The sequence below is a fragment of the Rhyacophila brunnea genome, unplaced genomic scaffold (assembly GCF_057557595.1).
Source record: "Rhyacophila brunnea isolate RB1 unplaced genomic scaffold, BYU_Rbru_1.0 scaffold_18, whole genome shotgun sequence".
In the NCBI taxonomy this organism is placed as follows: domain Eukaryota; kingdom Metazoa; phylum Arthropoda; class Insecta; order Trichoptera; family Rhyacophilidae; genus Rhyacophila; species Rhyacophila brunnea.
In genome coordinates this window covers 20,451,612-20,474,366 of record NW_028232837.1, presented here as the reverse complement: position 1 = coordinate 20,474,366, position 22,755 = coordinate 20,451,612, and the positions used below count along the sequence as shown (strand labels likewise).

The 22,755-nt window shown below is 33.8% G+C and overlaps 1 protein-coding gene across 1 annotated transcript in view; it reads right to left on the bottom strand.

Moving 5' to 3' along the window:
- Positions 1 to 627: 627 nt before the first annotated feature.
- LOC147073305 (ATP-dependent DNA/RNA helicase DHX36-like) overlaps positions 628 to 22,755 on the bottom strand; it is a 52,480-nt gene continuing 30,352 nt past the window's right edge. Inside the window, exons 11-24 of the mRNA XM_085945402.1 lie at positions 19,998 to 20,117; positions 19,442 to 19,596; positions 19,123 to 19,253; positions 17,382 to 17,565; positions 17,058 to 17,221; positions 15,379 to 15,532; positions 13,950 to 14,086; positions 12,379 to 12,567; positions 11,865 to 12,029; positions 10,841 to 11,057; positions 9,483 to 9,657; positions 7,006 to 7,085; positions 5,382 to 5,940; positions 628 to 1,294 (exon numbers count right to left, since the gene is read on the bottom strand). Coding sequence (XP_085801528.1) covers positions 5,655 to 5,940; positions 7,006 to 7,085; positions 9,483 to 9,657; positions 10,841 to 11,057; positions 11,865 to 12,029; positions 12,379 to 12,567; positions 13,950 to 14,086; positions 15,379 to 15,532; positions 17,058 to 17,221; positions 17,382 to 17,565; positions 19,123 to 19,253; positions 19,442 to 19,596; positions 19,998 to 20,117 — 2,157 coding nt within the window. The 3' untranslated portion in view covers positions 628 to 1,294; positions 5,382 to 5,654. The remainder of the gene's footprint in view (positions 1,295 to 5,381; positions 5,941 to 7,005; positions 7,086 to 9,482; positions 9,658 to 10,840; positions 11,058 to 11,864; positions 12,030 to 12,378; positions 12,568 to 13,949; positions 14,087 to 15,378; positions 15,533 to 17,057; positions 17,222 to 17,381; positions 17,566 to 19,122; positions 19,254 to 19,441; positions 19,597 to 19,997; positions 20,118 to 22,755) is intronic.

The following is a 22,755-nucleotide window of genomic DNA, read 5'->3' as shown; positions in this document are numbered from 1 at the left end:
CCTACCTTCATAATAGATGCAAATAATTGAACAATATTTTTACGCATTAGAGAGACATCCTAATTTTAATGATGAACACAGAGATTGAAGGCACCGTCCAGCCTCTTTGACTAAACATAGTTATTATCTTAAAATAATTTAATAAAACGACGGGATCCTCAAATTCACATTTTATTGTAAGTTTACCTTTGACTTAAAAAAGTTTTTAGATATGCAGATAGATTATTAATAAATTGTCTCAAATTGCAAGGTTCGTATTTTTTCGCTGTCGAGTAGGCGGGACCTTAAAGAGAGCTTCACATTTTCTCAAGAGTGAATTCAGAATAAAATAACACTGAAATACCTACCTATCTATATAATCATACCATATTATTATAAACTAAGCAGTTTTTACTTTCATCACATTACGTTTCTTAAGTCTTGTATTATTTTTTCACTGAATAGAAAAATAGTTGAATTAAAAAATATAATATTGCATTTTAGCCATAAACAGCTCATTGACATAAAGCGTAGGGTCATGATCGAAAACAGTAATAATATACTCACTCATATTTGGATCGTTTCTGATAAATTCATAGAATGATTGTATGGGAATATAACAGGAAATAATAGGAAAAAAGAAAAAATAGGCTTCAATTAATATTTTATTTAAAAAAAACTCTTACAAAACAAAAAAATAACATTATAAATCAGCAATCCTACAGTGTTTTATTTCTAGTGTACAAATAAAATTATGATGAATGTGATATAGTCACCCACCCGACAATGCATCATTAAAGCGAATGTAATAACGTATCATAAAGTGTCCAATTTTCAACTAAACTTTACTTATTTCTATAAGCTATTACTTCAAATACAGATAGGCATTGTAAAAAATAATGGTATTGGTGTGTGGAATGGGTAATATTTAATAATGCAAATATTATCATACCGAACTTGAGCTCTGTATTTCAAAATGGCGAAAATATATCTTCATTTGGATAAATCTTGCAGTCCTTACATTCATGTCATTAAATGCCCAGATTTCATACCAAACCTGAATTCTAAGAATCATGTTAATAAAGACGGTTTTGTTTGTATTTCGACTTGACTAAAATATCAAACCTAACAATTCTGTGGCCTTTGGTCAATTTACGATAAGTGCATAAATAACTGATATTTTTCATTAGAAATGTTTGAACCTTTAATTTCTCCCTAACCGAGAAGGAAAAATTAAAATAACTAACCATCATATTTAATACTACATATTGTTTGTATTTATGAAACGAAAGAGCTCAATTAACTATATACCCATCTCGGAATCAGTGGCGCACCCAGGATTTAATATTGGGGAGGGCCAAATAAGAAGGTTAAATATATTTTTCATGCAATTAAAAAAAAAATAATACATACCTAGGATTTGATCAACAACCAGATTTACAATTTACAATTTAGACAATTTACAGAACAAAATCAAGTTTTCTTTTCTTTTTGCAAAGCTCTTGAATTACTTCGGCCGTGGTTACTTTAATGTCTCTGTGTATATAAAGTAAGGCCAGTCCATTTAATCTTGACTGCGTCATGGTAGACCTTAAGTATGTTTTTAAAAGGCGTAAGGTAGAAAATGATCGTTATGTTGTGACGGGAAGTGTTCCAAATATTTTAAGTAAATTATAGATGTTGGGGTAAATCGTTTTATCGCATTTTGAAATGGCGTCAACAACATTTCTGCATTGAGTGACTGCATTTGATTTATCGAACTTTTTGTACCACAATTTCAATTCGGCGTTCAAAATTGCAATATTTGTTGTAAGAAGAGTTAAAAACTGCTTCAGTACTGTGCGATGTCGTATGAAACGTTCATTGAGCTGATTTAATATTTGGTCAATAAATGGAACAAATAGTTCTTCTAAAATACTCTTCTACTGAATCAGCTGGAACATTACACCTCAATGTTTGCTTCGATGTAGTTCGCGTCTTTTTTATATCAACATTAAAGGTATTGGCTTTTGCACACGCTTCATCATAAATAACTTTAAATGAAGATTCTGTTGTTTTGCGAACGGTATTTAGTTCACCCACAACATCATCAACAAAAGTTAGGGCAGTTAAAAGGTCACTGTCTGATTTTTGCAATATTTTAGACAATGGCAAGGTGTACGCAAATATAGTTTGCAAGCACAGTAATGATAATATAAAACCAAAATCACATAACGAATTATTCAAAAGTTTTGCGTTAGAAGACGAATCTCTATCTTCCCAACAAGTAATTGTTTCTAAACTATGAATCACTGCATCAAATAGTTCCACCATGGTCATAGTTGGGCATACTTGACGTAGTTTCTGTCTTTTAGTTTCCAGTGAATATTTATCAATATTTTCAACAAGGACTGCCTGTCTCTTAGGGGTATTAAAGAAATTATATACTTTTTCAATAATGCCAATACAATTTCTTATTTCAGTCACAGCTACAGCATTTCCAATTGCTAAATTCAAACTGTGTGATGCACAATGAACATATAAAGCTTGTGGATATATGGCGGATATATGAGATTGGACACCATTAAACTTCCCGCTCATTGATGCGGCACCGTCGTAACCTTGTCCACGTAAATATGACAAATCGATACCAAAATTAAGGAAACTTTCCAATATTTTGTCAGATAAGCTTTTTCCTGTGGTGCTTGTTACAGGAACAAATTGGATGAATTGTTCACAAATTTTGTTGTTATTTTCATCGTCGATGTATCTAACACACAAAGAAAATTGTTCCGTTGTCGAAATGTCACAAGTTTCGTCAGCAAGGATTGAAAAACATTTCGCCTTATTAATTTTTTCTGTCAAACGGTTCAAAATAATATTGTTACATGCACTTATAATCTGATTTTGTATATTCCAGCTAACGTAGGTAGCGTTTTTTCCGGCATGTTTAAAATGTTCGGTGAGGTGTTCATTGCTCACATCTATTCGAGCTCTTAACAATGCTCGAAAGTTACCTTCATTGACGGTTGGTTCCAGTTCAAATGAGAATTCTCCATAATCGCGATGTCCTCTCAACGGTATATTTTGCCGACCACAAAAAATCACGGTTTTTATAATCGGTTCTAATCGCTTTCTATTAATTTCTGCTTGTGATGCACTTCCCAAATCAATTTCCCGATCGATTGAAAGACATTTTCCGTCTCGAATGTTACGGAGCATCTCGTAAGCCATAATAGACTTTATAATATGATAGTTTGTTTTTCGGTGATTATTGAATTTTTCAATGGCTTTTTTCCCGTTATTATATCCTAGCGTAACTAACTGTCCGGGATCTTTTTATTTAGATTTTCCAACATTAGTAGGTGCAAAAAACACACAATATTTACAGTACGCATTATTTTCATCTTAGAGTACACAAGCCATGTAAATTTTTCAAACCATATATATTGGAACCTTCTGTTATGATTTCCTGTACAGGTTGCGGGGAAATTATAATTTGGATCAGGTTTCCATAATTTTTTCACGATATCTAAGTTATTATAATAATAATAATAAATATAATAATTTTTGAAAATTGCGATATCGTGAGAATTATTTATAATTACGACTGAAGAAGAAATTTCTTTGGGATGATCCTGATGATTTTGACCTGCGACTGTTGAAACCGAAATCAAATTGTCTTCAATATCGTTGATATTGGTGTTCCCATTTGAAGTATCTTTTTTCAGCTTTTTTAAGAAATAGTTCGATATATCACTTGTCCTACGTTTTTCAGCCATATTTGAAAGCACAAAATTCACTTAATCTTTTACACAAATTCACTTCACTAAATTAATGATAGAAACAAATTTACAAATGCTAAATAAAAACTTTGTTAATCTTAAACCAAGAGTGCAATATGGGCCTGTGACTTCAACACTAACGCCAATTTTAGGTTTGGCGAGGTGATTAGCATGTATTGTTACGTAGCGTCTAAGAGTCTAGACTAATTAATACAACTCAAATAGAGCATGTCACCAATCACAGCGTATCAATAATTTACATCGGTGTTGCTGAAATTATTCCCCGAATTACCGAATTTTACCAAGTGCTATTTATATGACGTAATCTCAAAAATGCAATATGAATTATTTTGTAAATACTTAAAAATATTCCAGGAAATAAAAAACGACTCGTCGTAAGACTAATATTATGTTTTAGTTAAGTTATACGGCTTATATAACGGAGCATGCTAAACTATTACTCAAATAATAACGGCTATGCTACCCACTTGGTCTAGACCAGTACTTCTCAAACTGGGGGGCGCGACCCCCTAGGGGACCCTGTAGCTCCTACTAGGGAGCCGCGAAATATTTCAATAAGTATTTGAATAAAAATCATAAAAATGTGATACCTGATACAAACCAGTTAAAATCTCGGATCAAATTTTTCGAAAACACTATCCGATATGGATAAATAATCTGCTAATATTTCTAAATTATTTAGATTTTTTAGATAGACAAAATATTATACAAAATTTATATTGACCTAATTGCGACAAGTCATATCTATGCGAAACAGCATTTTTATTATTACTGGTAATACAAAATAAACACAGAACATGTCTTTCAATGGGAACAACCCTGTGAAATATCATTTCAAACATTGTACCGGATTTTGATCTTTTATGTAAAAATATGCATGCTATCATTCCCCTCTCATTAAATTGTGTTTGTAGGCTGAACTGTAATGCATTTTAAGTTATTTTTTTTGTTTTTGCTTTACAAGCAAGTAAATGAAAATGTTCTATTATTTTAAATAAAAATATACATAATAGGTTTAATAATAATTAATGGTAAATAAAGTACTGTTGGTCACTAAAGACGAAAATTTTTGGGGAAGTGAGCCTTGAATTTTTATTTTCTGATTTCGGGGGCCCGTGGTATGAAAAAGTTTGAGAAGCACTGGTCTAGACTCAAGAGCTACAATATTTATGCCAAATTCCACCGAAAAAAAATGTTCTTTTGATTTACACTACCGCCGACTGTGGTGGTTGTAGTCGTTCTTTACGCTGAATTTTTATTGTCGATTTTTTAATATTGAGGTTCCAAAATATTAATTGACAATGGACAAAAAAAAAGTATTATCGCATTTAACTTATGCACAAACCTCTTCAACACAACACAGCCTAATTTCTCGTTTATCGGTCTTTTGTCTATTGCACTCGGTGTACACCACTCCGGAATTCGAGTGGACACCGAGAATTTTTTGACACTTCCATTAGGGATTGGGTTTCTAAAAAAACTCGACATTTTCGAAATTTTTGTGTTAGAAATTAAAATCTAAGAAATTTTTCTATAAAGGTGCTGGTGAATTACATTCTGATAATTTTTATTTTGGGGGGTGCCAGGGCCCCCTGCCCCCCCCCCTGGGTGCGCCACTGCTCGGAATTACCTACCAATTTTACACTTATCATAAATTGAACAAAGACAATAGAATTTTATGGAGAACCACTATAATTTTAGAACTCGCAACACTACTGAACTGAAAGGACACCAAGAATGCTGATAAACATATTTTATAAATCGAAACAGTCAGATTACAACTAATCTATCCTTATGAAACTAAACTAATAATTTATTTAACTATCACAATTGGTAAAGAAAATTATGTTCTGAATAATAAGACATATTCATTAGATTAAATTAATCATCTCAATCGTATTTACTGTATTTTGGCATTTTTGGCGTAGAATAATCAATGATTTTTTCTGAGTCGTTCAGCATTTTGGCCAAAACTTTGATGAGAGATTCTCTGAAATGTTCAATGATATTGAAATCGTCATTTTCCTTTTTATCTTTCGCATTACTATAATTTTCTTCATCAAGGAGTTTTCTGTAGGCGTCCATTTTGTCGTGCTGCCTGAAGCCGCGGTTGTCGATGTAATATTCGACTATAGACCAGGTGATGTCACGTAACTGCACCAAGGCATCGGCTTCACTGAAAACAGAAATATAAATTTACTAACCACAAACTATTTAACGTTCGTATTTTCACAGTGCTGCTATATGGCAATCATGGCACCTCACGAAGGTTCACAATAATCACATATGTACTGAGCTTCGAGAACAGATATTTGGGTCCTATACTGGGTATGCAGTTATTTAACTTTAAGAGTAACGAAGAAATAACACAGATTTCAAATATGTATATAACTCAAATTAAACTAAAATAATTACAAGATTAAAAGAATTTTTTAAATACAACGTTTTTAAATTTTCTGTTGAATTACTATGCTCAATATGCTCAAACTTGTACTTCATATGAAGTAAATAAAAAACAAACAAACAAACAAATATAGAAATAACTTTTCATACAAAACAGAATTAACTGAAAATGAATTCAATTCTGCTTAAAGATGGCTAAAACTATTAAAAGAATGCATTGGCATTGTGTTCTAATGTATTCTAAATTTTTTCTAGCTAGTCGGGAAGTTAGTTAAAAATCGATTGCAAGATTTGTACTGGACAAACAACCACCGGACAAATAAGAATACGAGCTAATAAAAACGTTGTAAAATGGGTTGGATTATTGTTGCACAAAACAGCTTAATTTGAAACTATAGAAAATTTTGATTCTCTTTGTGTTGGCAGTACTGAAAATATTGTAAATAAAAACAAATGCGCCCTGATGTTGGCACTCTTACATTGCTTTCTCACCTAGGTAACATTATTTACGATATTACATATTAATTGCTCATCTAAATAATGATAATTCGTTGTATAAAATCTTCCCCTGTGCTTAAAATACTAATGAGACTCGTCTTGGACTCATATCGACATAATAACCATATAGATTATAGAGTGTAAGCCAGGGAAACCAGACGATTTTGTAAACACAATTAAACAGTAATTAATTTAAAAAAAAGTTTGACACTACTTTTATAATACAGAGATTTGAATGCTTTTTACATTTCTAATCTGCTTACCAGATTTACCAAAATACGCTGAAAGAAACTTATCAAAGGAAGAAAATAAACGACATCAAGAAATAATAGTAACTTACGTTGGAGTGCACTGCATCATTATTCTTCGGTTGTTAATTTCAAACACGACTTTCTCTTCATTTTGATATACTTTTTTGATCTGAAAAAATGTAAAAAAAATATAACAATTACTATTTATGTATTAAAGCCTAATTACATCGGCAAACTCACAGTCCCAATAATATTCAACGATCCACGCCGACCATTCTGAGCAATCATTGACTTTAAATAATAGAAATTACATGATTATACTATCGGTCCGACCGTGTTGACGCTTGGTTTGATTGGTTATTAATAATAATTATGAGTAAACCAAAAGTCAGCTTGGTGACAACACTAAACAGTCTTCCCTCACCATATCTTGCTACTTTTAAATACCAATGGAAACTATTAGAGATTACATTTAGACAAGTAACAGGTTGCTGATTGTATTTATTGGCATATTATTTTTATTTTCTACAATACATATAAAATAATGAATAAAGTCAAGCAACATTCATTATGTAAACGTCAAAATTGTGCTATGTCAAAATCAAGACAGGTCACGCCACGTGCGAATCTTATATAAAAGCTCATTATTATTTCGGATATTTTCGTTTAGAAATCTTCGACCCAATTGTTATTAACCGGCATGTGAATCTGATACTAAACATAGGAATTATTCTATTTTGGTTATGACTCCAGGGAACGATCCAAAGTGGCATTCTACGATCGGTGTCGATCGTGGCAAACGGTCGTCGTCAGAATCTGCCAATGTACAGCAACCGACCACAAACCTGCGACTGCCTACGGTCGAGTGTGACTGGCCATTGATAACAGGTAACCACATTTTTGTGGTCCCTACCGGTCCATCTAACTTCTACCCAATCAGGACATTAATTGAAACATCATTCTTAAATATTTCTGTCATTCCAAATTAAAAATTCACGGCTCTATATTACGACCGTACACCCTGGATAAACGTCAGATTTCTTTAGTCAATACTTGAAAACATCTAAGCGAAAAAACCGCTATTATATGGCGAAAACGCTATTATAAGCGTAGACAATAAGTACAAATATAAAAATCATTTACAATGTAAGTATAAAATTCAAACATTTTAAATTAATAAAATTCGCCGTTTTCAAAAATCAGTATAGCATAATAGAGCTCGCCAATGCATTTCATAAAATTTAAATAATTATAAAGTAACCTAAGACATTCGTGCACATACCAAAGCGAATTATTCGCAGCGAATATTCGCCAATCAAGCTCGTATTGGCTTACGGGAAAGAGCACGCGACGTTCAGATTTCGGAAGGGAATTAAGATATTATCTTACAAAGTTCAATATGGAGCGTTGCGATTGTTTGACGTTTCGGTATCAAGCATTCAAATAATATATCAATAATTTTATATTATCATTGATACAATTATTTGTCTCCGACACTGCCATCCATTCGCATTTACCACGTCAAAATAACCCGAAAAAAGCACCCGCATCGATATGGAAGGTCCGGTCAAAAGAGTCTAAAAAAATAGCCAAATATATGACAAATTGATGGCTTTCATTGTATCTTTTGATCCCCTACGTGAATAAATGTTACGTTTGTTCATTAACAACAGGTAAGTAGGGAGCATTACAGCGGCATTGGCTTTTTTTGAGACTCTTTTGACCGGACCTTCCGATGGCGGGTGCTTTTTTCGGGATATTTTGACGGGGTACTTGGTGAATATTCGCGTTGGTTTGTGCGAGCCTTAAACTTTCATATAAAAACGCTCTAAATAGGTAAGTAGGTATGCGAAAATAAGGAACATTTTTCAAAATAATGTTATAAATAACAATATTTTATATATAAAATTGAGCCGTGTTAACTAAACGACATTGTTATAATTTCAGATAATTCCGACTCAAATTTGATCAATAAAATAAGAAATACGAGTGATAATGGCTTGGATGGCTTGTATTTACTCTTTGATTAGTGATTAATATATGAAAATATTGTTATCTATAACGTTATTTTGATAAATGTTCCTTATTTTCGCATACTTACCTACCTATTTAGAGCGTTTTTATATGAAGGTTTAAGCACGAGTGTCTGTGTCAAAAGTTACTTTATAATTATTTAAATTTTATGAAATGCATTGGCGAACTCTAATATGCTATACTGATTTTTGAAAACGGCGAATTTTATTAGGTAATTGAAAATGTTTGAATTTTATTCATTGTAAAAGATTTTTATATTTGTGCTTATTGTCTACGCTTATAATAGCGATTAAGCCATATAATAGCAATTTTTCAATGATTGTCTATGCTCAAAAAGTGGCGCTTAGATGCTTTCAAGTATTGACTAAAAAAATCTGACGTTTCTCTGCGGTGTACTCTCGGTAAATTGAGCCAAATTCACATATTATGTAAAGTGGATTTTAGTAAAATTAAATTAGATATTGCTATGTCCAACAATATTTCATTTATTACAACCGAAATAGTTAAATAAAGTTAAACAGAAGGTACCGACCTTAGAACAGAACATAAAAAGTGTTATGGGTGACAATAGAGAAGTATCCCTGACGAGAACGCCTCTTCTTTCCTCAGAATGGACAGCTCCGCAATGAAGATACACTCCGTCGGGGATAAGTTTTTGTGCTTGGTGATTCACACTGTCAGTCGCCATAAATGCTCGCTGGCCACGGCTGAAAGAGCAAAATAAATATACATATTGAAAGTGATTGAAAAATAAAGTATAATATAAAAAAGGTGACAGAAGTAAAGCTATTTGTCGTGTTCCCCATTTTCATAATCTTCAACATTGCCATCGTCAAGTGTGGATCGAATTCTTGTCATCACTGTAAACTATCTCATATTCACTTCTACATACTAAGGTTCTCCACATACAAAGGCACTTGTCAATTAAAAAATTATCTTTGTGACATGGATTTGTATAATATGTAAAAGACAAAATAGGTAATAAATGTCACCATCCTGGAACCAGACAGTACTATGTGAAAGATCATAGTTTTGAGATAGTTGAATCCAAAGATTTTAGCAAAAAAATAAAAACATGAGCAATGAACCCACAATAATAGGACTGAGTCTTACATAATATGTGAAGACATAACAAACTTAAAAGGTTCTTGATGGAATTTGAATTAAAATTCTAATTGATTTAAGTTTTGTACTATTCCATGAGTAATTTTTTGCGACCTGGGTTTCACCCTTCGGCGTCTTCAGGCACTATGCACACTCACCAATGGTAAATGCACACGGACTACTCTCGTTTATATATGTGACAAATTAATACAAAAGAATGTAAAACCTTATTACATGCTAAGGCCTTGTCCACATAGCGCGTGTCTCACCGCGAGTGCATGTGGACACCTCAAAGAGGTCACCTGTACCTCAATAGCGCGCAACAGTTACCACAGTGCGAGTGCGCATGGACGGCTCAATGAGGTCACATGTACTTGGAATGCGCGCGAGTCAAAATGTGCCATGTGGACAAGGCCTAGGTAAAGGACCAGGCACCTGAAGATGCCGAAAGACGAAACCCGGATCGCAAAAACTGACTCAAATGGAATTAAATCAATTAGAATTTTATTGGTTGTGTATTCTCAAAAATTTTCACATTTGCTACGACCTCAATGGTGCATTTGGTGCACGCTTGGCTGTCAACTGAAAGGTTGGTAATTTGTGGCTGACCGCATGGCCTATCACTGTGAGTGTTTTTTTTTAATCTTAAAATTGCCTATGACGGTTTTTTGTTACACAACGTCTTGGTTAGATCTACCAAAAAAATTACTAGTTGCTGTATCATAAATTCGAATTCATCGTTTGAAAAATCAGTCATAAAAAATAAGTAGATAGTGATTCACTTACTCGGTAAAAACGTCTTTGACTTTTTCGAGTTTGCCTTTGGATTTGACATTGAACCTGGTCTGAATGACAGTGTTGAGTCCAGATAGCAACACTCCCTTGACGAGTTCATCCACCGACGCATATTTATTCTCCCTCATGGATGCGATATTGTCGTAATCATGAATTTTGCTCAACATCCTGCATTGCTGCAAATGCTCCAGGCAGATTTTGCGCAAATCTGAAATGGACAATCACATTCAATACATGCAACGTTTACATGACGGACCAGCAATGACCTGTGACTTTGCCCACGTGAAAAACAGAAATAAAATGTAGACAAATATACACAATGAAGAAATATACTCTATTGCATGAGTGCCATGCCGTGTATATGCATATTTGATGCAATTTAATGTGCACTGTCATGGCATGGCAACGCATGATAGAAGTGTGTTTAAATAATGTATCGACTCTTTTTTTTTAATGACTTCTTTTCTTCTTTGCAATAAACCAAACGTTTACTAATAAAAATTCTAACATTACTTCCGATCGTTTTAGACATATTTTTTATTTTAAAAAGCTTCAAATTACGTAAATTGACAGATCTGTACACTACGGGAGCATAAAATGAAATGATAAATTTGGGGGCGTTAATCATTTCAAAATGGGAGTACGATTAGCTGCACTGGAGGGGATTGTTAGTTCACAGTTTTAACATGTGGACAAGAAGTACTTGTTCGACAGTATATTTTGTGCTTGAATATCATGGAAATAGTCACAACACTGATCAAAGGGCAAATAGTACGAAATTACAGTCACTCACTCATATCGTGGAAAATTTCAAAATCATTTACATCTTTTTTGAAAAATATTTGTTAGTCATTTGATAAACATCTGTCACAGTGTCATCTATCTTGGACAAGTATCAAAACTGTCATGTAGGGAATTTGGACACATACATAAGTAGTATTTTGCGCCGATGATTGATTGATGTGCCATTTTTATGTGGTAAAAATATATTTCCGCGATTTATTCTTAGGCATACCTCCTATTGAATTCATTCTTTCTCTCCTTAGGTAATACTGTCGGCAAAAATCATTTGCAGACCTGAAGCCTTCTTCCCTTTTGATTCTTTCATAGTGGTCATTCAACCAATACAGCGCTTGGTGGTCAGATGTTGGATGGTATTTGCGCTTGGTTCTTCGTACCTCTGTAATATTAACAAACAGAACGTAATAATTGAGTCTTAATACATCAAAAATAATAATGTGGTATATGTGTATGCTATGTTGAATGTTAAATCTACACATTCATTGTTATCAATTTGGAATTGTCAAAATTTTTATGTATAAACATTCTAAATTTAAAATTTTTAGTATAAACAAAAACTTAATAAACATACCATAAACAAAATTTTATTGTCATTTGTTATTAATGTAATATGTAGAGATCTGAATGATTTAGTATCGCTTCAATGCTGTAAACTGTCCATTCTTGATGGAGAGACATTATGTATGTTAATTAAAATGCAATTCACATAATTTACGTAATATATTTACCATCTCGTTGGTTGACTAGACAGGTAAATACATCAGTGTTATTGGATAAAATTGTAGAGATATCAACCACCGGACTGACGACTTTGAAAATGGTGGAATGAACAAGAGCCTTCGATAATTTAGGGTGCGTAGTGAACGACGCAATACGTCTTCCGAGGGATGTCAGGTTCTCAAACTTGTCAAGCGCACCTTTAAATAAAAACAAATTATCATACATACTGGACAGACTGAAACTTTATATATTACTGATTATAACGAAATGAAAAGAATAACAATACACAGCACTAATCAGCTATCTTCATAAAAATACTAGTTACAATTACAGACCAACAATTTCATGGTATTCAAAGGTGTCGTTCATTTCTTACATTGTAATTTTATTAATTATTAAATCAAATCACGTTATTCATAGGAATTCTCTTGTATATATAGTCCTACAACTATAACTTGAGGCGTGTGACACAATGTGAGTATTGCCAGTGTATTGTGTTATAGCACCCCAAGTTATAGCTGTCGGTTTCCAGTGGCGAAGGGTGGAGGTAGGCTGGATTTAACATAAATATTGCTCACTACACTTTGTCAGTCATACTTATTTGTTTTCGTTGAACTAATAATACAATTTGCAGATGGTGCTGGTTAGTTTTTTAAATTCAATTAAACACTGACTAAACCAAAGCATAATAGTTTATGTATACTATGGCCGATCCAACAAAATAATGCACACTTTTTCAGTCATACTTATTTGGCTTTCTTGACTTCAGAACACATAATTTATTACAGAAGGGGTTGGTTAGTTTTATAAAATTCATTTAGCCCTGCCTAACCAAACCATAATCGATAAAAGATATTCTTCAATCTACAAAATATCTAAATTATGAAATGGCATAATTTTAAATATTTCATGGATAAACGAATATTTTTGACTATTATCTAGTATGGCTTGGATTTGGCAGGGTTTAATTGAATTTTAAAAACTAACAAACACTATCTACACATTGTAGGCTAATGCGTCAATTACATTGAGCTACTTTACGAGCTGTTAGTTGGCGAATTTACAATCTGCATGTAAAGTCGCCCAGTGTAATCATTGAACAAGCTAACAAGCAGATTGTAAACAATCTACAGAGAAAAGATGAAAGCCGGTCAACTTTACACGCTACACGCCGGCGTGTGGGCCGGGCTTACTGCGTCTGCGCAGTAGAGCGTAGTAGCAAACTCCCGGTAAAAAAGCGAACTACGTTCTGTCAAAATAGTCGCTGGCTTGTGGCTTCTCAGCGAATGGAAAGTTTTGTGTGTCATCATCACAATCGCAGTAGCTGAATCGCCCGCTTTTAAATTTGCCAACAAACAGCTCGTAAAGTAGCTCAATGTAATTGACGCTTTAGTTCAATGAACACAAATACGTTTGATTGACAAAAGTTTAGTATGCAATATTTATGTTGGATCTCAACAGCCTACTTCCACCCTTTGCCACTGTCAGTTTCTAGGTATTATGTTGTTCTAATAATCAAATTATTTTTACGAGTCAAAGTAAATATTCGATAGCTGTTCGCTGTGCACTTGTGACTTACCCAAATCTATCAAATCATTGACAGCCAATTCAATGGCTTCTGCACGGGGCGGTTGTGGAAACTGTTTTAAGAAATCCAGAGCCTTTTCTTTTTCACTATATGTTTTGCAATCCAATACAGTCTTCTCCAGAGGTACACTAAAACATTGGTAACATAAGTTTAGATTTAAGACATTATTTAATTAATTGGGTTAGTATAAGTGTTTCCATATTTTTCTATGCTGATTATAGTACAAAGGCGTAAAAAAATATAGTATTTCTGAAAAATATATAGTACAGGAACATTTTTCGTATTGAATCTTTTAAAATTATAGTATTTTGGTATATTTGGCGTAAAATTATAGTATTTTACATTTTTCACGGAATTAAAATTATAGTATTGTACTATAATTATAGTACGGTTGGCATCACTGGTTAGTATTGACTTGGACGATTTCCATTTACACTTCCACCGAGACTATGAGTAGTATTATTGATTAATTTAATAAAACGCAAAATTTGAATGTAGTAATTATATAGTCATTAAATGCTCCGCGGTCAACAAGTTAATAAATCTGGACCGGTTTTGTCCGCCTCATAGGGACACTATCAGATAAAAATTCGGATGAAAATTCAGTTGAAAATGTCCCTCTGAGGCGGACGAAACCGGTCCAGATTTATTAAATAATAAAAATAAAGTACTAAAAATTTTGCGTTTTATTAAATTAATCAATAATACAATCCATTCCACCATGAATTGACAGTAAACACAATAAAAGAATCTATGAGTAGTCTTGATAATGATGCAAAAATCAAAACAGCCATCGACTGAACACTCATATTTCTCTTGATTATAAAACGGCTGCCCAAAGACAGCTGACTTTTGATGAATACATATATAACTCTTGCAGGAATCTTTGTTTTTTGCAATATACATATGATGAAAACGTCCAAATATTAACTTTAAGTATCAGAAGATATATAAAACTGAACATAAATCTGTGCATCGACCCTTTGATATATTTATTCATTACAATGTGAATATAAATTAAATAGAAATTAATATTTGAATGAAAAATATACTGATAGTGAAATCAAATTATTCTAACCCCCGTTTCAGATGGGACACCGGTGTCGCGCTCGTATATAATAAGGAGGCATCTGTATTCTAATAAAGGGGCCTTTGTATTATGTTTATGAACGCCCAGAGCTAATGAGTCAACGCATAATTTCACGATATAAATTAGAACATAAAACTGGCTGCGGTCATAAAAACACGTGTATCGGCGGCATGAGAATGTAGCGGCCAACGGAAAAGTGTACCGGACACGCTTTGACTCATTAGCTCGGGGCGTTCATAAACATAATACAAAGGCCCTTTTATTCGAATACAATGGCCTCCTTATTATATACGAGCGCGACACCGGTGTCACGTCTGAAACGGGCCTAACCGTAAAATTTCAGGTGTAGGATTCTCAATGAAGGAGTGCATCTTTTCTTGTGTATACATATGGAAGCAATGGCCTGGCTTCACTCTGCCGGCCCTGCCTTTACGCTGCGCGACATTTGCTTGAGACACCCAGTCACTGTCCAATGATGATATTCCTGTAAGCAAGCAAACATTATAGTTAATTAATTGAACTGGCGATTATACTCAACCGTTCCAAAAATAGGTTTATAGCCCGCTCATAATATTTTAATATAAAATTTTAACATAAAATAGAATTAACAAAAAAACTTCAAAACCATTAAGGGGGGACATGCTCAGCGTAGGTCAAAATGGAACTTTTATTGCATTTTCAAACCATGATCCTGGACATTCCTTAAACGTTGTAGATAATCTATTTATATAATTTTGAAGCCTTGTTATCCTTTATATTTATTTTAAACATTTGATGACTGCAAAAAGTATTTTTATTACATAAAATAGTGTTCTTTTAAACCTCTCGCTCTAATGTTTTAGAATATAGTCATATTTCAGTACATGAATGTGCAGCGGTGTTAAGATTTTTGAAAGAAAATGAGTTAAGTATATAAAAGCATTTTAAAATCATCAAAGATGCAGTGGTCAATGGATTTAAGCCACAAAACTCTTTTGACTACATTTTTTGTACATTTCAATATTAACACATAACTATTTTTTTTAGTTATTTGTACAAAATAATAAAAAGGTAACACCACAAAGTATATTCTATGTTCAAAGTTTCACCGGTATATCTTTAAAAACAAAAAAGTTCAATAAAAAAATGTCATTTTTATTTGTCACACAAAATCTTTGCATGCCTGTTTCTCAGCATTATGATTTTGTGGACTGACTCCCTTGACATCTATGGCGACGATATATGTAATACTATTAAAACATAATGATGACATAGCAATGCGTGTCTTTTCAGTTTTATTAATAAAAATATTCAATCAATAAACCTAATGAAATGTACCGCCTGTCATTCAAATATAACAGCTGCTTGTTTTTTGCCGCAAACAGAGATTCAGTGATGGGGAATATATGAAAGAAACGTGTTACCACTATAAACATATTGTAGTAACACAAGTGTGAGGTTATATAGTTTTGGCACGAAACAAAACATAATGGGAGCGAGAGAAAGCGATACAATAGGCTGCGTGTAAGTGAAGTCGACAATAAAAACTGTAACAATAATCACATTAGTCCTGCATAATTACTGCGCACTATAAAAAATTACAACTGCGCATGTTCATGATTAAGTGTTTCACAATTAAATAAGATATATACAAAATCATTTTTTTGGCAATGCGACCGTGGTGTAATTACAAAATAATCAAAATTAATAGATAATTAATTTAATACCATAACTCAACAACAAAGTAAAAACATCACCTAAATATTATGTAGTGTATAAAAGTGATAACATGAAAAGACACCTTTATTTGAACATACACATGACCAGGGCCGTCATATCTAAAGAAAAAGTATCGATACCAGAATCGTATCGAAGTGTGCACCGTTTATGTTGGATCTCCACAGCCTACCTCCACCCTTCGCCAATGATACATAGCTTTTATGGTTGTGTTAGTTTTACATAGCATCGACATTCTATACATCAGGGACTTAGGGTAGTACTGCATTTAAGTGATAAAATATCATATGTACCTTTGGCGTCCATTAGTCGCTGTTCTCTGTGCACTCCAGTATCGATCACGTAGACGACATCGTCAATAGTGATGCTGGTTTCTGCGATGTTAGTTGCGAGAATAATTTTCCTGGCACCGGGAGGAGGAGCCGAAAATATTTTCTGCTGGTCTTGATTTGATAGCCTTTTTGAAGAAATTATTTCTAGAGTTACATTTTTTTAATAAAGAATGTCACTCTAAATAATTAAATAGTGATCTGATGGAATTATGAATACCTATCGTAACAGTTAACTACTATCAGGACGCCGTGTTGGCAAGAATAGCAGGTAAAGTACTAACTTACCTTGAATGAACAGGTAATATAAAATGGGCCCTGGAGTTTCCCAATTGGTATTCTAGTTGGTCTTTGACTTTTCTGATCTCACCCCACCCAGGGAGAAAACACAAAATGGCGCCCTCTGGCTTCGTCTTGTCCACCCATCTAATCATCTCTGCAACATCATTTGCGTCCACAAAGGCCTTCCCATCTGAATGATAAAAATAACAACAAAAAAAGACAATTAAAAATACGTAAGTAAAATATTAAAACCCATTGAAACAAGGTAGATTTGGCAGAATCAGTTAATATAACAAGGTACACTGATTACTAAAATTGATATAACTCGTTTAATTCAAATTAATTTTTAAAATATTTTTTAAAGGTATCGTATTCTCCTGGTATTTATTTGTAACAAGTCAAATATTTTTTTTTTGTGTTTTTTAGCCATTTCTTATGCAAAATGACAAAGATAAAAAGTCTATGATAGAAGTAGATATACTATATACGATAAAAGAAAGATATACTAAATAATTAAAAGATAAAAAGAGCTTTTTATATTCCTACAACGTTTTTAAATTTTCTGTTGAATTATATAAATTTGAGTTGACTAGCTTAAACAATCAAAAAAATTGTACTTGATAGAAATAATACTGAAATGTCATTTTGACATTTCATATTGATTTCCATAGTAACGCATGTATATATTATTAATTTAGTTGCTAGGACCCCAGACCCCTCCCCTAGCAACCAATAATAGTGGATTGGATTACGGATTTCTTCCAAAACAACTATACAAAACAGAATTAACTGAAAATAAATTCAATTCTACTTAAAGATGGCTAAAAGTATTAAAAAAATGCTTTGGCATTGTGTTCTAATATATTCTAAAAGTTTCAAATGTCTAGCTAGTCGAGAAGTTAGTTAAAAATCAATTGCAAGATTTGTACCAGATAAACAACCACCGGACAAATAAGAATATGACCTAATAAAAACGTTGTAAAATCGAGCTAAACATAATAACTCTTCAAGATATTTAGAAAATTATATTTTTTTATTATTATTTTATTATATTATTATAAAGGCCATTATATTATGTTTTTTACTCTCTCAAACACCTCATACCTACCGAACTGATCATTATTTTAACAAATTTAAATAAAAATATATTTTATAAATCAAATAATTCTTAAAAAATATATCGGACTCTGCAACACCAAAAAATGGTAACTACCTCTATAATTAAATAATAAATATATCAAAATATGATTAAAAATGATTGATTTTCACCATGTCCTGCATCCTGCAACAGCGGCGTTGATTGTCTCCAATCGGTTAAAAATACAATATTCACCGAGATCAACAATATACAGTGCAACTTTTACATCACAGCACATCACATTTGTCATAGCAGATCAGTGTTGCCAACTGTACTATAATTTTGAATCCGTGAAAAATGTAAAATACTATAATTTTTAAGGATTCCAGATGAAAAATGTTCCTGTACTGTAGCTTTATCAGAAATACTATAATTTTTACCTTTTTGTACTATAATCAACATAGAAAAAGATGGCAACACTGTAGCAGATACTGGCACTATTGAGAGGAATTAAAAGTTTCTTTTTTCTGTTTCTCTTCTTCACAATACATCACTTTCATTTATTAAGGCTACATCTTCTACTGAAGGTTTTCTTCAACGTGTTTGGTATTACATATAATATCTATGAATTTTAAAGTAAAATTTTAAAATGTCATAATTGGGTCAAACCTTCTCTTTTGTTTGCTTCCCAAGTTTTATCCAGAGAAAGCCAATTTCCAGAAGTAAACTCATCGAGGTAATGACTTTCAACAGGATACGTGAAGCCAGGGATATCCATTATTGGACAATTGTCAAAGTACCTAGATAAAAGATAAAACAAACCAATATTAGCACCTTATATACAACATATTTGTGAGGAGAGATTGAAGTTCTCCAAGAAATATGTAGCAGTGAAAGACTACAGGCTGAGAAAAGTGGAGACAGCAAGGAGAGGCCTTCATCCAGCAGCAGATTGAGAGTGACTTAAATGAATAGGATTTTTTGGTACCTGCTGAATAACTTTGTGTCGATTGTAGCACTCATAACGATAACTTTGAGGTTAGGATTAAGTTTCATAGCCCTTTTGGAGAGGGCCATAACTGCATCCGAGTCAGCGGACCTTTCATGGGCTTCATCCAAAACAAGATGACTGCAACCGGGTAACTAAAATAAACAAATACCATTTTAATCGAGGCACAGGGGTCTTATGTTATAACTTGCGACATGAAGTCACCCGACGACATGACATAATTGTGACGTAACCTCAATACACGCATCGAGGCGAGCCGCCCAAGCACACAGCTCACCATAGATATTATTATGCTGAAACACCTATTTGTGTATGGGGACAATGAATAACGCCAGTATTTGAGTAGCGTTAATTTCTCGAATGCTATTATTACTCCGGTAATACGTCACAATGATGTCATATGACGTCATGTCGACCGGGCGACTTCAACTCGCAAGTTACAACATAAGGCCCCAGGTCTATAAACATTTGGAAGTGATATATATTATGTACTAGTGCAATCTGTTAATTATTTTTTTTAACTATTGTTACTTACTTCGGGTGAAGCTGCAAATCGTCGGAGCAACGCACCAGCTGTGCAGTAGAGCAAAGCACCACCGGGTGGCTCCGGGAATACTGTCGATAACCTCACCTGATGTCCACAGACATCGCCAACCTATAACCAAGATTATGCTTATTACATTGTGTTTGCAGTGGATATTCTTAACAAGGAATGCCAATCACTGGGCATCGCAAGCCTCATGATTGTATGTCACAAAATAACAATCACTACTACATCGGGATTGTAACCTTACAACTGCGAGTTACCTTCATAAGTAATTTATTTGCACAGAATACATTTAAAACAAAATAATCAAAATTACGACTTAAGAAGTTTGGTTATAATACAGTACACCCTCAGTAATCCGCCACCCCAAAAACCAGACGTGTCCAATTAGTGAAAACGGCGGACTATAGTGCATACATACAAAATAATATGGTAAAAATTAAAACAGGTACATATTTCGTAAAAATAGTTTTTATTGAGAAATTTGTACAAATTAGTATAATAGTTATGAGGAGGCCAGGGCTCAACTTGAGCTGTAGCGCCATCGAAGAAGGAGAAGTATAATAGTTAATAACTTCTCTCCGGTCATAGTTAAAATGCGGATGCCAAATCTTCCTTTGAATTTACTTAACCAGCCTTCGCTAGCTCGGAAATCGTTTTTTTTATAAATTTTCTCATAAAAGAACAGAGCCTTTTGGCGTAAAATGTCTGCAGAATTCAATGTATGTCGCTGACGCTCTTACAAGAACCACGAATAAAGCGTTTCCTCTAACTGTTGATAATCGCCCGTCCTCATTCTTTGCCGATGCCCAATTCCAGAGTCAGCGCTTGTCACAAAATCTTCAATCAAGCTTTTGTTCTTTCTTATACCATAAACAGTTGAGCGACCAATATTGTACATTTTAGCAATGTCAGTAAATGAAGCTCCGCTATCTATCTTACGAAAGGAACCTTATCAACTATCTTGAAAGACGAAGATGGGTGTATTATATTAGATATAGAAAAGAAGCTGACTCGTTGGAAGACATATTGAAAATCTGTTTGATGATGATAGGGGACCTATTGGCTATACTTTTAATGAATGTGAACAAGCCCCATGCATAAATAGGGCAGAAATAATAAACGCAATACGAAATTCTAAAAACATAGCCACATGTTAAAAGTTTTATTAAAAATCATCCATAATAGGATTTTTCGAAAATGCGAAGAAGACATGGATGACACACAATTTGGCTTCAGAAGTGGTTTGAGCACTCGCGAAGCACTTTTCAGCTTGAATGTTCTAGTGCAAAGATGCCTAGATGTTAATGTTGATGTTTATATGTGTTTCATCGATTACGAGAAAGCATTCGATACTGTTAGGCATCCTAAACTTCTCGAACTCTTACAGGAGAAAGGCATCGATGCAAGAGACATTCAACTGATAGCTAACTTATATTGGAATCAAACAGCGAATATTAAGATTGAAAACGAAATCAGTGGAGCGGTAAAAATTCGTCGCGGTGTAAGACAGGGGTGCATATTGTCACCTTTGCTATTTAACATGTACTCGGAAGCTATTTTCAAGGAAGCCTTAAAAGGTGAATCGGTGGGTATTATGGTTAATGGCAAACATATTAACAATATACGATATGCCGATGATACTGTGCTGATTGCTGATAGTTTAAAGATTTTACATCAACTGGTAGAAAAGGTTAATGAGGTCAGTAATTCTTATGGTTTAAAAATGAACCTCAAGAAAACAAAACTATTACTAGTATCAAAAACAGCGACACCAGACACCAACACAAATTTTGTCATTAACAGCGAACCAATCGAACGTGTGACCCATTATAAATATTTAGGTACATGGGTCAATGAGAAATGGGACCAGTCTCAGGAAATAAAAACTAGAATTGAGATCGCAAGGAGCGCCTTTCTCAAAATGAGACGCCTCCTTAGCAATCGAGATCTTAACCTAGGTCTGAGACTGCGTATGGTACGATGTTATGTGCTCTCAATTCTTTTCTATGGTTTGGAAGTATGGACGCTAAACCAAGAGATGTCACGGAGACTTGAAGCTTTCGAGATGTGGCTGTATAGACGCTTCCTCAAAATTCCTTGGACTGACCGGGTGACAAATGTTGAAGTTCTCAACCGAATGGGGAAGGACCGAGAAGTTCTACGTAGTATGAAAACCAGGAAACTACAATACCTCGGCCACATTATGAGAGGACAAAAATACAGCATTCCCCAACTTGTCATTCAAGGAAAGATCAATGGGAAGCGTAGCAGAGGACGGCGCCGCATTTCGTGGCTTAAGAACCTCCGTGATTCTGAGTGCAGCTCCACTGAACTGTTTCGGGTAGCAGACAACAGAGATAAGATCGCCTTGATGGTGGCCGACCTCCGCTAGGAGATGGCACAATAAGAAGAAGTATAATAGTTAATAACTTCTCTCCGGTCATAGTTAAAATGCGGATGCCAAATCTTCCTTTGAATTTACTTAACCAGTCTTCGCTAGCTCGGAAATCGTTTTTTTTATAAATTTTCTCATACAAGAACAGTGCCTTTTGGCGTAAAATGTCTGCAGAAATCAATGTATGTCGCTGACGCTCTTACAAGAAGCACGAATAAAGCGTTTCCTCTAACTGTTGATAATCGCCCGTCCTCATTCTTTGCCGATGCCCAATTCCAGAGTCAGCGGTTGTCACAAAATCTTCAATCATGCTTTTGTTCTTTCTTATACCATAAACAGTTGAGCGAC